This window comes from Eleginops maclovinus, chromosome 20 (assembly GCF_036324505.1).
Source record: "Eleginops maclovinus isolate JMC-PN-2008 ecotype Puerto Natales chromosome 20, JC_Emac_rtc_rv5, whole genome shotgun sequence".
Taxonomy (NCBI): domain Eukaryota; kingdom Metazoa; phylum Chordata; class Actinopteri; order Perciformes; family Eleginopidae; genus Eleginops; species Eleginops maclovinus.
The window spans coordinates 29,501,089-29,515,385 of NC_086368.1; the positions used below are offsets into that span (position 1 = coordinate 29,501,089).

Consider the following 14,297-nt stretch of genomic DNA (forward strand, 5'->3'; position numbering starts at 1 on the left):
TGAGGATTTAGTAAATATATCAGCTGTATTAAGCAATGACCAGCAACGACAATTTTGCAACTTTTTGAACACTTTGATGAAAGTAATAAATGGACTGAAGGGATCTTTAGTGTGGCTTAAAGTTTATTATTTTATTCCGCAGAACATCATGATTTTAGGGGACTTTAATGCCGATGGACGTTATCTCTCCAAGAAGAAGAAGGACACGATCCGGATCTCCTCCGCTCCGTATCACTGGCTGATAGACGACGATGTCGACACCACGAGTAGCAACAGCAACGACCACACCTACGACCGGTAACACAAAGGGCTGTTTGATTACAGAGGAGAAAATGCATCAAAGCAAGTCGAGACTCAAAGGCTTTATCGTTCTGTGCACAATAACTAAAGGGTCGTTCTGCCGATGACTTTGGCAGAGCAACACACAATACACTTTAGAGACCAAAAAGAAAGGAAGTGCAGTGAGATGTAAAATGAGAAGGGAAGAAGGTGCAAGTAGTGCTGTAGTCAAGACCAGCTTAACCGAGACCAAGTCATGACCAAGACCAAGACTTTAAGAGACCAAGACCAAGACCAAGACTTTAAGAGGCCAAGACCAAGACCAAGACTTTAAGAGACCAAGACCAAGACCAAGACTTTAAGAGGCCAAGACCAAGACCAAGACTTTAAGAGGCCAAGACCAAGACCAAGACTTTAAGAGGCCAAGACCAAGACCAAGACTTTAAGAGGCCAAGACCAAGACCAAGACTTTAAGAGGCCAAGACCAAGACTTTAAGAGGCCAAGACCAAGACCAAGATTTTAAGAGGCCAAGACCAAGACCAAGACTTTAAGAGACCAAGACCAAGACCAAGACTTTAAGAGGCCAATTCCAAGACAGGGCGAGACCCATCAAGACTGGAACCAGGCTTAAAAGTCCTTAAAGTAAAGTTATTGGTTGACATAACATCTTGAGTCCTATAGGTCCGAGACCGAGACAAAGCCAAACACAAATGTAGTCGATTCCCAGACAAGACCAAGACCTTCAACAAGTGGTCTCAAGACCGGTATCGAGGACTACTCGTAGGTGCAAGTAAAATATAAAGGTTAATATAAGATACAGAATGTGAAATGTTATTCCGTGATATATTAAAATAAATGCTGCGTTTTGTAATATATGTAAAAGACTGTAAGCAGATGTATGTGTTATAAGTAGAAGAAGCATTCACACAAATTCATAATAAGTGCAAATCGCTCACAAAAAGATGCCTGATTACCTGAGTGATGGGGTCAGGACTCCTGCAAAGAGTAATGCATCGTCTAGTTTCAACATATTTGAGAGAAGGCAGGCTTCTTTTGGCTGATATTGTTAGAGAAGTGCTCCTTAAAATGACTTGTTTTTGAAGTGTGTGATTGCATTAGACATTCCAACATTAGATTCTGACTCTAATATACATTTCTATTTGGTTGTTGTTGGTTAGTCAAGTGTCTTTCACATGGATTGGAAAGCACTGAGGCCTTTTCTCCCACATAACACAATTATATGCTTTAATTTACAACACACACACACACACACACACACACACACACACACACACACACACACACACACACACACACACACACACACACACACACACACACACACACACACACACACACACACACTCCTCATCCAGACTCATGATGCTTTTTGTGCCACACAGGATTGTGGTGTTCGGAGAGAGCATGCTGAGCGCGGTCGTCCCCGGATCGGCCAAACCCTTCAACTTCCAGAGAGAGTTCCACCTGACGGACGAAGAGGTGAGACTCAGTCTGTTGGTGTTGCACTCATGGAAAGAGACTATGGTGATTATTTAACCCTTTGTCTCTGTCCCAGACTCTGAGTGTCAGTGATCACTACCCTGTGGAGGTAGAGCTGAAGCAGAAAGCAGCGAGAAAAAGATCAGGGACGACACCGCCCGCCAAAGGACAGACTCAGAAGAAAGGTAACCTTTGTTTTATTATCAGCACTGACTTTACTGTTTTGTCTCCAAACATTAGTTTTTTAGGTCTGACGTGACTTTGCAATTACAGAGTTCACATGTCTTCTTCTTAGACGTCCTAAAATGCTTTTCCTTTGATGTTGAAAGACTTTTTAAAAACAGTCTTCTCTATCATTTTAAATTGAACCATTTCAGGACCACAGAAGAAGAAGGCAAAGCTGGTAACACCACAGAAGAAGAAGGCAAAGCTGGTGACACCACAGAAGAAGAAGGCAAAGCTGGTGACACCACAGAAGAAGAAGGCAAAGCTGGTGACACCACAGAAGAAGAAGGCAAAGCTGGTGACACCAGAGAAGAAGAAGGCAAAGCTGGTGACACCACAGAAGAAGAGGAAGTCTCCAAACACACCAACCAAGAGGAGACGTGTAGAGAAATGAAACTAATAGACCTTCATTTGTCACTTCTAGACCTAATTCTGTCTTCCTTATTTGAAACGTGAAGAAAGATAAAATCGACTTAAAAATGTGATTGTTTTTAGCTTTACTGTGCTGAAAGCTTATGGTGGTGGAGACCAAAACCAGAGCTAAAAGAGAGGAAATGTGTCTTGGACTCAAAGACTCCTCATATCAACTCAAAATGTGATCAGTGTTCATGTCTTGTTGTTTCCCTGACCCTGCGCTAACACCAACCCTACTGATTAAATCCTGCATGTGCAATATCATATTTCATTTATGCAACCATTGGGATTTAACTGTTGATGTTATTATATTTAAGTTTGTACTTATTTATTATATCTTCCCTTTCTCTGATTGCTCTTGCACCGTCCCTTTGATGCTGAAAATGACCGCACTGAGGGACTAATAAAAGAGGATCTCAATGTTTGCTTCGATTGTTCCTAACTTCAGATCCACACCTCCCACTGACTTCTCCGCTCACCCACAACAAACAGGGAGATCAAAACCTGTAGGAAAGTGAATAAAGCATGTTTTTGATGTAAAAGTCGGACATTAACTCACTTGTTGCTATGATAACTTCAATTCCAGACGTCCCATCACTGAAAACCTTCATCAGAATAAAACAAAGAGTTAAAAAGCACCAAGATTTGAAAAGTTTATGGTAAAAATGTGGCTTAAAGAAGTATAAAACTCTCCTTATGGCACATCTATTTCTAGTAGTATGTTGAAAGTCTGTTTCCTTGTATTTGTCATTGTTGATGTGGCAAATAGAGCTGCTGTGATGCAGTGTTTCAGACTATGTATTGTATATACATGACCTGATTGGCCTGTTTTTAAAATAAAGTAGGATAAAATACAATCGATTAATTTATTTTAAAGGTGCGGTTTGGGAATTCTTTGCATGAGTAGGCTTCATCCTCCAGCAGAATGAACAGGTAGCTTGTTGACATTTCCCCTGAAAGTCAGATATGTGACACCACGTCTCCTCCTCCTCCCAGCAGGGGATTAAAAAGCCATGAGACACCTGAGACAGCTCACTGTGGTCGGACACCTTACACTGGTTCACTTCTTTTTGACTACCATTGCAAGTCGTCGTCTTCTTCTGCATTTTATCTTCTTCTATTTCCTCAGTCTTTACACAACCTCTCTGCTTCCTTTCCATCCACCCTCCTCTCTCTGCACCATGAGTCTGAGTCGTACTAAGCGGATCAGCTCCAGCAGCTCGGTCCGGAGCAGCAGCGGTGGATCCAGGAGGCTGAGCGGCTACGTTCCGGGTCCAGGGGGTTTCAGCGGCCTCTCCCTGAGCAGCAGCTCTCTGTACGCCGGCACCAACGGGCTCCACCACGGCCTCGGGGCCCCGCTGGCCTCGCTGTCCGTCAACAGGAGCCTCCTGGCCCCGCTGAACCTGGAGATCGACCCCAGCCTCTCCATGAGCCGGGCCCACGAGAAGGAGCAGATCAAGAGCCTCAACAACCGCTTCGCCACCTTCATAGACAAGGTAAAGAGTCCATCATTTACAGAGAGGAGGTTCAAACATGTTTTATATTATTACATATCTTTATTGAAGAAGGAGCACGCATAAATACCTCAGATCAAACAGAAGAGACGCTTAATGCTCCTTTCCATCTGCCGTCCTTGGCTATATTTGCATGTTTCGTACTTAATACTTGAATACCAACGCTCCTACTTCAGTAAATATTTGATAGACTTTCCTACAAAAATAACAGCATTATTTCATCCTTTAAAATGTGAGGATACACAGCTTTTCAGTCAGGTTTGAAGTCAGTCAATCTGCTATTATAGATTGACTGACTTCAAAATGAAAGTTGAATTCCCTGAAGTTGCTTTATTAAAAGGCATTAAACTATATGGAACAGCACATCCTTTATCCTACAATCAAAAGTTTCATGAGCAAGGACTTTATTCATCGTCATCAGACTGTATTAGCATTTGATGTGTCCCCAAGAACAAACGCTGACCATGTTGAAGAGCTACACCAGCTGATACGTAGAGGATTTTTTCATGGGGTAATAACTGGTATAAAAAAAGGAAATAGTGGGAGTTAAACGGGGAAGTCACTCCGAGGAGGAGCTGCTGTTCCCACAGGAGGAGAGAGAGCAGCTCTGTCCATTGATACCGTGCTGAGGGATCTCTGCTTCTCACGGAGTCGGTGACACGTCTCACAAAGGAGCCATTGTTGCTTCAGGAGGGATTCACTTCAGGTGCTCAGGGACACAGAGACGCAGAGACAGAGACAGAGACAGAGAGACGCAGACACAGAGACGCAGAGACACAGGGACACAGAGACGCAGAGACAGAGACAGAGACAGAGAGACGCAGACGCAGAGACGCAGAGACACAGAGACGAAGAGACAGAGACAGAGACAGAGAGACGCAGACACAGAGACGCAGAGACACAGAGACGCAGAGACGAAGAGACAGAGACAGAGACACAGAGACACAGAGATAGAGACAGAGATAGAGACAGAGACAGACACAGAGACAGAGACAGACACAGAGATGCAGAGACACAGAGACGCAGAGATGCAGAGACAGAGACACAGAGACACAGAGATAGAGACAGAGACAGACACAGAGATGCAGAGACAGACGCAGAGACACAGAGACACAGAGACACAGGGACACAGAGACGCAGAGACACAGAGACGAAGAGACAGAGACAGAGACAGAAAGACGCAGACGCAGAGACACAGAGACGCAGAGACGAAGAGAAACAGAGACACAGAGATATAGACAGAGATAGAGACAGAGACAGACACAGAGATAGACACAGAGACGCAGAGACGCAGAGACACATGTACTACTCTGTTTTACCACAAAAGCTTTAAAGAATCCCTATTCTGCTTGGTCCTTTCCCTCTCCTGTAGTGAGTTCTATAGGTTTTAGTGTATGTCAATGGTCTGTAAAGGCTAAATTGAACCTCTTTGTTTGCTTCCGGAACATATTGACAACACCGTGTGACACTAGCTCTCCAACACATTGTAAGTGATAGGCTAAGGGGGCGGGACATCTCTAAGCAAGTTGACCAATCACAACAGAGCCGGCCAGATAACCAATCAGAGCAGACTGGGATCTGGTTTCAGACAGAGGGTGAAAAGAGGAGCTGCAGCACAGGCAGTATGAGAAACATAAAGAGCTTTTTGAACATTCGAGCATGTCTCCATTAAGTGATAAAATTCCATGTAAAATAAATAAGGATCCGTTTGAATGGTTGATGAAATGTCCCGCTAATGTTCTTAAATATATTATTTTTTAACCTGAAACAAAAACAGTTTTGTTGAGCAGCTAGATATTATTGTGTTGAGAGTGCAGAATCGATGTTAACCTCTGAGTTTCCGTGCAAAGCACTGGTTGTACAAAGATTAGGCTTGGTCTCAAAATGTACGTTTTAAATACCTCATTTATTTCAGATTGTCGACGTGTTTGCAATGAATAAAAAGCAGAAGCAAAAATGCATTGATAAAAGCGGGGTTGAAGTTACTAACGTTTGTAATTGTAGAGAGAGTGATCTGATAGAACGACATGTTGTAACTCCATCCTCTTAAGGCTCATGTTGTGACTTCCCAGCTCACAAGTGACACACAAAACAGTCTCTGTTGGCTTTAGTGGTTGCAGGAGCTTTTAGCTGCAGGAGAGGTGAGGCCATTTAAACCTGGAAGTTGAATAATGGCACTAAATGGTCTTTGAGTACTTCCAATGTTGGAGGCAATAGGACCTCTTCTTCTTCCTTTCAGAACTCAAGTCAACGGACTAATAAACATACCTTGCAATTACCAGTGTAATCCAATATGGCTGCACTGCAGCACTAAAACATTAAAGAGACCCACCCACCCCCCCACCCCCCCACACACACACACACACACACACACACACACACACACCCCATGCAGAGAAGTAATCTGTCTGATGCAGCAGGCAGGGTGCAGGAAGATAACCCAGTTGAATTCTGCATGACCTAACAGGCAGTCCAACAATTAATTAATTAAATTAATTGATTAAACAAATAGAATCAGACAGGTTTAAAATACAAGAATGAGAGCGACAGGGGAGCAGTTTTCTGATGGAGCATGAAAACTGAGCATGCTGATACTGGTGTTTGCAGAAATGCTCCTGGTAAAAGGGTTACTAGAACTACAAGCCTTAAAGCAGGAGCGAATGCATGGGGTTCAAACAGCCCTTGAATCTGTGGCATTAAGGATATTTAAGCTATCTGTCCCATTTCCGTCCTTTGAGTCGTTGTAACTGGATGAGTCAGACCAGATCATTCTGCTCCGAACACAACACGGGCTTTGTGTTGAAGGCCGCAGGGATAATGGGTGTTGGATATACCTGGCTGCAGGCGGGAAACACGAGCTGTACAGATACAGTCGGGTGTTGAGACGCTGGACCGATGATGGTTTTACCTCCTGAGGACGGACGTTATTCTGCAGCTAGGGGGGGGGGGGGGGGGGGATTTGTCATGAAGGAATGTTTGATTGGTCCATGCTCTGCTCTGAGAGGCTTTTTGTGCGGAGGCTCCGGATGTCTGGAGGTCAAAATAAGATGATGTCCCTGGCTACAATGGAAAATAGTACTTACTACGGTGGCCCGGAAAGTCAAAACACTTTTATTTGTTGAGAAAACTCAACAATTTTTCACAAAACATTATGGAAAATACAAAACCATTTTCGAAAAGGGGACGACATTAACCTAAACGTTTCAGAAAACCAATAACCATTTCAGAAGAGACGACAACACACAAATTCAAGAAAAAGAACCCATGTCTTTCAAATTACGACGTCAAAAACCCAAAGCATTTCGAAAAGTAAAATATTCAAAAAAATCGTAGTTTCACAAAATACTAAATGTGTTATTTCTGTAAAGGGAGACCCACAATGCCCTGAAATTGGCAATCAAATGAATAATATAACTATTGGTTTACTGAAAGATTAACTCAAATAACTTGAAGCTAAATGTTCATTGCTTTGAATCTTTGTTTAACTTTTTATAACAATTTCACTTTTCAAAAAGTCAAAGGTAGATATTCTACTAGCTGCCAAACTGATTCATCATCTGGAAACACTTCAAAGCCGCTGCTATCTTATTTTCACCCCACCAACATTATCCAGGTGCGTTTCCTGGAGCAGCAGAACAAGATGCTGGAGACCAAGCTGGATCTGCTGCAGGGTCAGGGGGTGGCCCGGTCTAACGTGGAGCCCCTGTTCGAGGCCTACATGGCGGGTCTGAGGCGCCAGATGGACCTGGTCAACAACGACAAGACCAAGCTGGACGGGGAGCTGAGGAACATGCAGGGCCTGGTGGAGGACTACAAGCACAAGTAAACCACTGCGGTAGTAAATAAAGATGTTGTGTTTCTCTCATTATGTAATATTTGACGTGTGTCTCTGTCACAGATATGAGGACGAGATCAACAAGAGGAACAACCTGGAGAACGACTTTGTTATCCTAAAGAAGGTCAGCTCACAGTCATTCATTCATAAAGCTCAGGTGTGGTGTAAGACGAGCCTCTCTATTGAACTTTCCTTTTGTCCTCCTTGTCTCCCATCCCTTCCTCTCCACTTGCATTAAAACCCATTAAAGCTTTGGAATTTTGCTCCATTTGGGACACATGATAAAGTACATTTCGACCTGACCTGAATAAATAAGGAATTTCTAACCCAAAAATCGAAATGTTATTAATGTGCACGTGAGTTTTCATTGTTCCTCAGACACTTCTGTTGTGTTGTTCTTCAGCTCTGTCCTGAGGAGGGTTGTTATGCACCAATTGAACATGTGCATTAACATCAAAGCACTTGCAACAGTAAGCCTAAAGATATTAAGAATGCCAGTTTTAGTCTGGATAGTAGCATGACTCTAGAGAAGTAAATCCATCTGACAGTCGATTTACCACTTTAAACAACAGATATTTTATATGAAATGTTCTTCAGCCATTCATGGTCCCTCAGAGGGTGAATGTGAGTGAAACATCTCAGAAAATATTGGGTTTTTTCACTGAAATTTGATACAAACATTGACATTTATAGGAAGATGAAACGTACTGATTTTGTTGATCGTCCAACTTTTTCTCTAGAAAAATCATCAGGTCTACTTTTTAATTTGTCCAGTACTTTGTTTAGTGACCAGATAAATGCAGAGCCAATGACATTCCCATTAGCTTAGCATTACTGTATGCTTGTAGTGCCTTTAAAGCGTGATCTATACTTTAAGGCGCTGAGGGATGCGAACGGGAGAACTTGTTCGGACGCCTGCTCCAGAATATAAAACAATCTCCAATCAGTCGATATCTTTGAATCTCTCGATCCATTTATTTACAGTGATGAATATATCCACTTTGCTCGTCTGTTGCCGATCAGCGAACGATATCTCTGGTACATACACTTTACACCGGTTCGACCTTACTCCACGACACTGTCTCGATGCGACGGGACACGGTCAAAAACTGTTTGCTTTCCCGTCCCACACACCTGACTCTGATCACCAGGTGCTTACCTATATGCACTTTGCAATGGATGTCTGTGTGTTCAACGTAAGAACTGCAGGTTAACATGAACTTATGCAGATAAAATAAACACACAAAATGCATAATTGCTCCAACAATGCTCATTAGCTACTGGTGACATGTCTGCAGACTGTTGTTTATGTTGTTTGTTTCTGTGTTGTCAGGATGTAGACTCGGCCTACCTGGTGAAGGCCGATCTGGAAGATAAAGTCGGAGCTCTGACTGATGAAATCAACTTCCTGCGCAACGTATATGAGGAGGTACTAAACCTCTGACGTTGTATTTAACATCTTTGTACCTGTTCAACGGAGGGCAAAACAACAGTATTTTCAATCACAATTTATGGATTTCATTTATTGAAAGTGAGCATAGATGATCCTAGATATCCCAAAAAGGAGATGCATGTGGCTCATCACTTGTGGACACGTAGGATGATATATTTAGTCTCTTTTTGGAAAAGGCAAAAATGCTGAATTGCAAGAAAACAAATTTGAAAATGGCTCAAATTCTCTGTTGTCACCACTTGTGTTTTGTTCCCTGCACCAGGAGCTGCGTGAGCTGCAGGCCAGCATCAAAGACACCTCGGTGGTGGTGCAGATGGACAACAGCCGCAGCCTGAACATGGAGCAGATCGTGGCGGAGGTCAAAGCCCAGTATGAGGAGATCGCTGCCCGCAGCCGAGAGGAGGCCGAGGCCTGGTACAAGAGCAAAGTAAGAGCTGCTGTGTGCAGAAACAAGCACAAGGAAAGATACCCAGCTTCGTGGTGTGCAGCATCAGAGATATTGTACTATTGACCCGCTGAACTCACATCTCCAAGACAAAGGAGACAAGCATGGAGACAAGCTGTTATCTGAGAGTGAAACCCAAAACTACCTAAACTAAACAGACGTGTAACAGGACCAGGGGGGGAGGAAGTTACTCTGATCCTTTCCTAAAGTAAAAGCAGCAATAGCATACTGTGAAAAGACTTGAATACCAGACCAACATCTTGCTGAAAAGAAAGCATAGGACGTTATACCAGAAAGTGTCTCTGTCCAGGACGATCAGACCATGTTATCAACGCGGCATCAACATTGCCTGTTTTTCACTGGCAAAGCGTTTCGATCAACCTTCAGTTCGTCAGACATCAGATCGGTCTTCTACTTCCTCGTTCTCCAGCACTAAATCTACCATTGCATTTGTTGAAATAGGTTTTATTTCTAGGACCAGTGCTGTGTCGTTTGACTTGGTTTAAAGTGATGCAGCTGATGTTGTTTCTGCTCTGTCTGCAGTTCGACCAGATGTCGGTGCAGGCTAATCAGTACGGAGACGAGCTGCGCGTCGTGAAGGGAGAGGTGGGTGAGATCAACCGTCTGATCAGCCGCCTGCAGAGCGAGATCGAGGCCGTCAAAGCCCAGGTAAACCTCTGTGAAAATACAAAGGTAATATTCTAGATAACCTCCAGATCCAGCAGGCTTGAGTTGTTGCTCTTTCTCTCAGCGCGGTGCTCTGGAGAACCAGCTGGCGGAGGCTGAGGAGCGTGGAGAGCTGGCTGTGAAGGAAGCCAAAGCTCGGACCAGAGACCTGGAAGACGCTTTGCAGAGAGCCAAACAAGACATGGCCAGGCAGCTCCGGGAGTACCAGGTGAGAGAAATGTATTCAGGATGAGGGCTGCCTGCAGGAAAGAGTGGTGCAGGGAGGACGTATTTTTGTAAATTAGCATCTCCCAATTTGATTTCTCCATTGGATTTTGGGATATTGCGAGAAATAAGCTGCATGGCAACCTAAGTGTGATTTTGCACTTCGTCTGCAGGACCTGATGAACCTGAAACTGGCTCTGGACATTGAGATCGCCACCTACAGGAAGCTGCTGGAGGGGGAGGAGGACAGGTGTGAAGAGGAGAGGAGGTTTCATTAAGTCTGTGTGTCTTTCCTTAAAATAAAACACTCTCTCTTCTTCTTCTGCAGACTCGGGCATCAGTCCATCCTCAACATCCAGACTGTGTCCAACTACAGTAAGTAACATGTATAAATGGAAATACATAAGTGCAGCACAAGTCCTTACAACTTGCACTTCATTACAGTCGTTATACTTAATAACATTTCACTGCAAGAAGCTCAAAACCCAACGGAGACCAGAGGACACTTAAGAGTGACGCACACAGCTGGAGACCAGGGGACACTAAAGAGTGACACACACAGCTAGAGACCAGGGGACACTAAAGAGAGACGCACACAGCTGGAGACCAGGGGACACTAAAGAGAGACACACACAGCTGGAGACCAGGGGACAATAAAGAGAGACGCACACAGCTGGAGACCAGGGGACACTAAAGAGTGACACACACAGCTGGAGACCAGGGGACACTAAAGAGAGACACACACAGCTGGAGACCAGGGGACACTAAAGAGAGACGCACACAGCTGGAGACCAGGGGACAATAAAGAGAGACACACACAGCTGGGACCGGAGCGCTCTGTGACGTTCAGGATCATAACGCTGTCTCTGTCTCTGTCTCTGTTGTTGTTCACCTGAAATGTTTCCTGGTCTTATTCTAACGATGTGATCACATGAATCCTTCTGACGTCACTGCAGATCTGCTGGAAGCTAGCTCGCTAACGTAGCTAACCTTCAGATATACTGACAAACATTTCCAGCTCTGAGACAGACTCACTCTGAGACAGCGACAGTTGTCCAGCTTTATGATCCTGAAGGTCACCCAGCGCTCCGGTCCTAGCTGTGTGCGTCTCTCTTTAGTGTCCCCTGGTCTCCAGCTGTGTGCGTCTCTCTTTAGTGTCCCCTGGTCTCCAGCTGTGTGCGTCTCTCTTTAGTGTCCCCTGGTCTCCAGCTGTGTGCGTCTCTCTTTAGTGTCCCCTGGTCTCCAGCTGTGTGTGTCTCTCTTTAGTGTCCCCTGGTCTCCAGCTGTGTGCCTCTCTCTTTAGTGTCCCCTGGTCTCCAGCTGTGTGTGTCACTTTTTAGTGTCCACTGGTCTCCAGATGTGTGCGTCATTTTTTAATGTCCCCTGGTCTCCAGCTGTGTGCGTCTCTCTTTAGTGTCCCCTGGTCTCCAGATGTGTGTGTCACTTTTTAGTGTCCCCTGGTCTCCAGCTGTGTGCGTCTCTCTTTAGTGTCCCCTAGTCTCCAGCTATGTGCGTCTCTCTTTAGTGTCCCCTGGTCTCCAGCAGTGTGCGTCTCTCTTTAGTGTCCCCTGGTCTCCAGCTGTGTGCGTCTCTCTTTAGTGTCCCCTGGTCTCCAGCTGTGTGCGTCTCTCTTTAGTTTCCCCTGGTCTCCAGCTGTGTGCGTCTCTCTTTAGTGTCCCCTGGTCTCCAGCTGTGTGCGTCTCTCTTTAGTGTCCCCTGGTCTCCAGCTGTGTGTGTCACTTTTTAGTGTCCCCCGGTCTCCAGCTGTGTGCGTCACTTTTTAGTGTCCCCTGGTCTCCGTTGGGTTTCGAATACTTTCCCGGCACACTGTCCCTTCTTTTTTCTGTCTTAGTTATTTATTTATGTCCCTCTCTCTTTTTCTCCAGGTACTAAGAGTACTAATGGCTACCACAGTAACAGCGCCTCTCCTGCTCCAAAACTGATGATCAAGACCACGGAGACCAGAAACAGCTCCAGATACAGCTCTCACTAAGAGCACACACACACACACACACACACACACACACACACACACACACACACACACAAACACACACACACACACACACACACACACACACACACACACACACACACACACACACACACACACACACACACACACACACACAAACACGGCTGCAGGTTATTACTTACATTACCTTTCTGTAGAACAATTACAATCATCTAAACATGGAGGATTAAGTGGAAACGTTTTGTGTTTGATATAATACATTTTAGTTTTGTGTGTCGTATCTATTTTAAATCAGACTTTAGTTGTATGCAGCGCTATTATGCTTTAACTTTTATTAAAGACCTTATAGACCGCATGTAATGAATTAAACATGCTAATTAATCTGTCTGAGATCATAAGAATGTGCTAATCGTGTATATGAATTGGAGGATATCTGATTAGAAGTGTGCTGTTTTTGTTTCTCTACTTCGGCTGATTATATTCACACGTGTACTTGATGTTGTTATAAAATAATCTAGTAGTGTTCATCTACAGATGTAATCACTGGGCTGAGTTTTTACTTTCCTCATGTTGCCTGCACAAATAAAAATCGACCAAAACAAAAGATATGGAGTTTCTTCTTTCTTACTTCTTTAAAGAGGCCCTCTTCAGCCTTTTTGGTTTTCCCTTCTCTGTAGTGTGTTCTGTACGTTTTAGTGCATGTAAATGGTCTGCAGAGGCTAAAATCCCTTTGTTAGGGTTTAGAGTTAGGTGTGTGTAAACTCCCCCCCTGACTGAAATGTCTCCATTGGAGATACACCTGAACATCAGCAGGAGAGGACTCTTTAAAGTAGAGACGCTACATACTGATATACACCTGAACATCAGCAGGAGAGGACTCTTAAAAGTAGAGACTCTACATACTGATATACACCTGAACATCAGCAGGAGAGGACTCTTTAAAGTAGAGACACTACATACTGATATACACCTGAACATCAGCAGGAGAGGACTCTTTAAAGTAGAGACTCTACATACTGATATACACCTGAACATCAGCAGGAGAGGACTCTTTAAGTAGAGACTCTACATAGTAGCCTACTGATATACACCTGAACATCAGCAGGAGAGGACTCTTTAAAGTAGAGACTCTACATAGTAGCCTACTGATATACACCTGAACATCAGCAGGAGAGGACTCTTTAAGTAGAGACTCTACATAGTAGCCTACTGATATACACCTGAACATCAGGAGGAGAGGACTCTTTAAAGTAGAGACTCTACATAGTAGCCTACTGATATACACCTGAACATCAGCAGGAGAGGACTCTTTAAGTAGAGACTCTACATAGTAGCCTACTGATATACACCTGAACATCAGCAGGAGAGGACTCTTTAAAGTAGAGACTCTACATACTGATATACACCTGAACATCAGCAGGAGAGGACTCTTTAAAGTAGAGACGCTACATACTGATATACACCTGAACATCAGCAGGAGAGGACTCTTTAAAGTAGAGACTCTACATACTGATATACACCTGAACATCAGCAGGAGAGGACTCTTTAAAGTAGAGACACTACATACTGATATACACCTGAACATCAGCAGGAGAGGACTCTTTAAAGTAGAGACTCTACATACTGATATACTCCTGAACATCAGCAGGAGAGGACTCTTTAAAGTAGAGACACTACATACTGATATACACCTGAACATCAGCAGGAGAGGACTCTTTAAAGTAGAGACTCTACATACTGATATACACCTGAACATCAGCAGGAG

At 44.0% G+C, this 14,297-nt stretch overlaps 2 protein-coding genes across 2 annotated transcripts in view; both read left to right on the top strand.

The window, feature by feature from the left end:
- LOC134882169 (deoxyribonuclease-1-like 1) overlaps positions 1 to 2,839 on the top strand; it is a 7,230-nt gene extending 4,391 nt beyond the window's left edge. The window contains exons 7-10 of the mRNA XM_063909756.1: positions 143 to 297; positions 1,684 to 1,780; positions 1,857 to 1,965; positions 2,158 to 2,839. Coding sequence (XP_063765826.1) covers positions 143 to 297; positions 1,684 to 1,780; positions 1,857 to 1,965; positions 2,158 to 2,399 — 603 coding nt within the window. The 3' untranslated portion in view covers positions 2,400 to 2,839. The remainder of the gene's footprint in view (positions 1 to 142; positions 298 to 1,683; positions 1,781 to 1,856; positions 1,966 to 2,157) is intronic.
- Positions 2,840 to 3,600: 761 nt separating this feature from the next.
- On the top strand, positions 3,601 to 12,598 carry si:dkey-222f2.1 (intermediate filament protein ON3). The gene is made up of 10 exons (XM_063909755.1): positions 3,601 to 3,915; positions 7,547 to 7,755; positions 7,832 to 7,892; positions 9,102 to 9,197; positions 9,484 to 9,648; positions 10,210 to 10,335; positions 10,418 to 10,561; positions 10,731 to 10,807; positions 10,886 to 10,932; positions 12,444 to 12,598. The coding sequence occupies exons 1-10, from the start codon at positions 3,601 to 3,603 to the stop codon at positions 12,548 to 12,550; spliced, it is 1,347 nt and encodes a 448-aa protein (XP_063765825.1). The 3' UTR covers positions 12,551 to 12,598.
- Positions 12,599 to 14,297: the final 1,699 nt, after the last annotated feature.

Bases quoted from the DNA above. Each gene is read 5' to 3' on its own strand.
- si:dkey-222f2.1 (XM_063909755.1), top strand. From the start codon at position 3,601: ATGAGTCTGAGTCGTACTAAGCGGATCAGCTCCAGCAGCTCGGTCCGG. The intron at 9,198-9,483 runs GTACTAAACCTC...TCCCTGCACCAG, and splicing joins TGCGCAACGTATATGAGGAG to GAGCTGCGTGAGCTGCAGGC. The intron at 9,649-10,209 runs GTAAGAGCTGCT...CTCTGTCTGCAG, and splicing joins AGGCCTGGTACAAGAGCAAA to TTCGACCAGATGTCGGTGCA.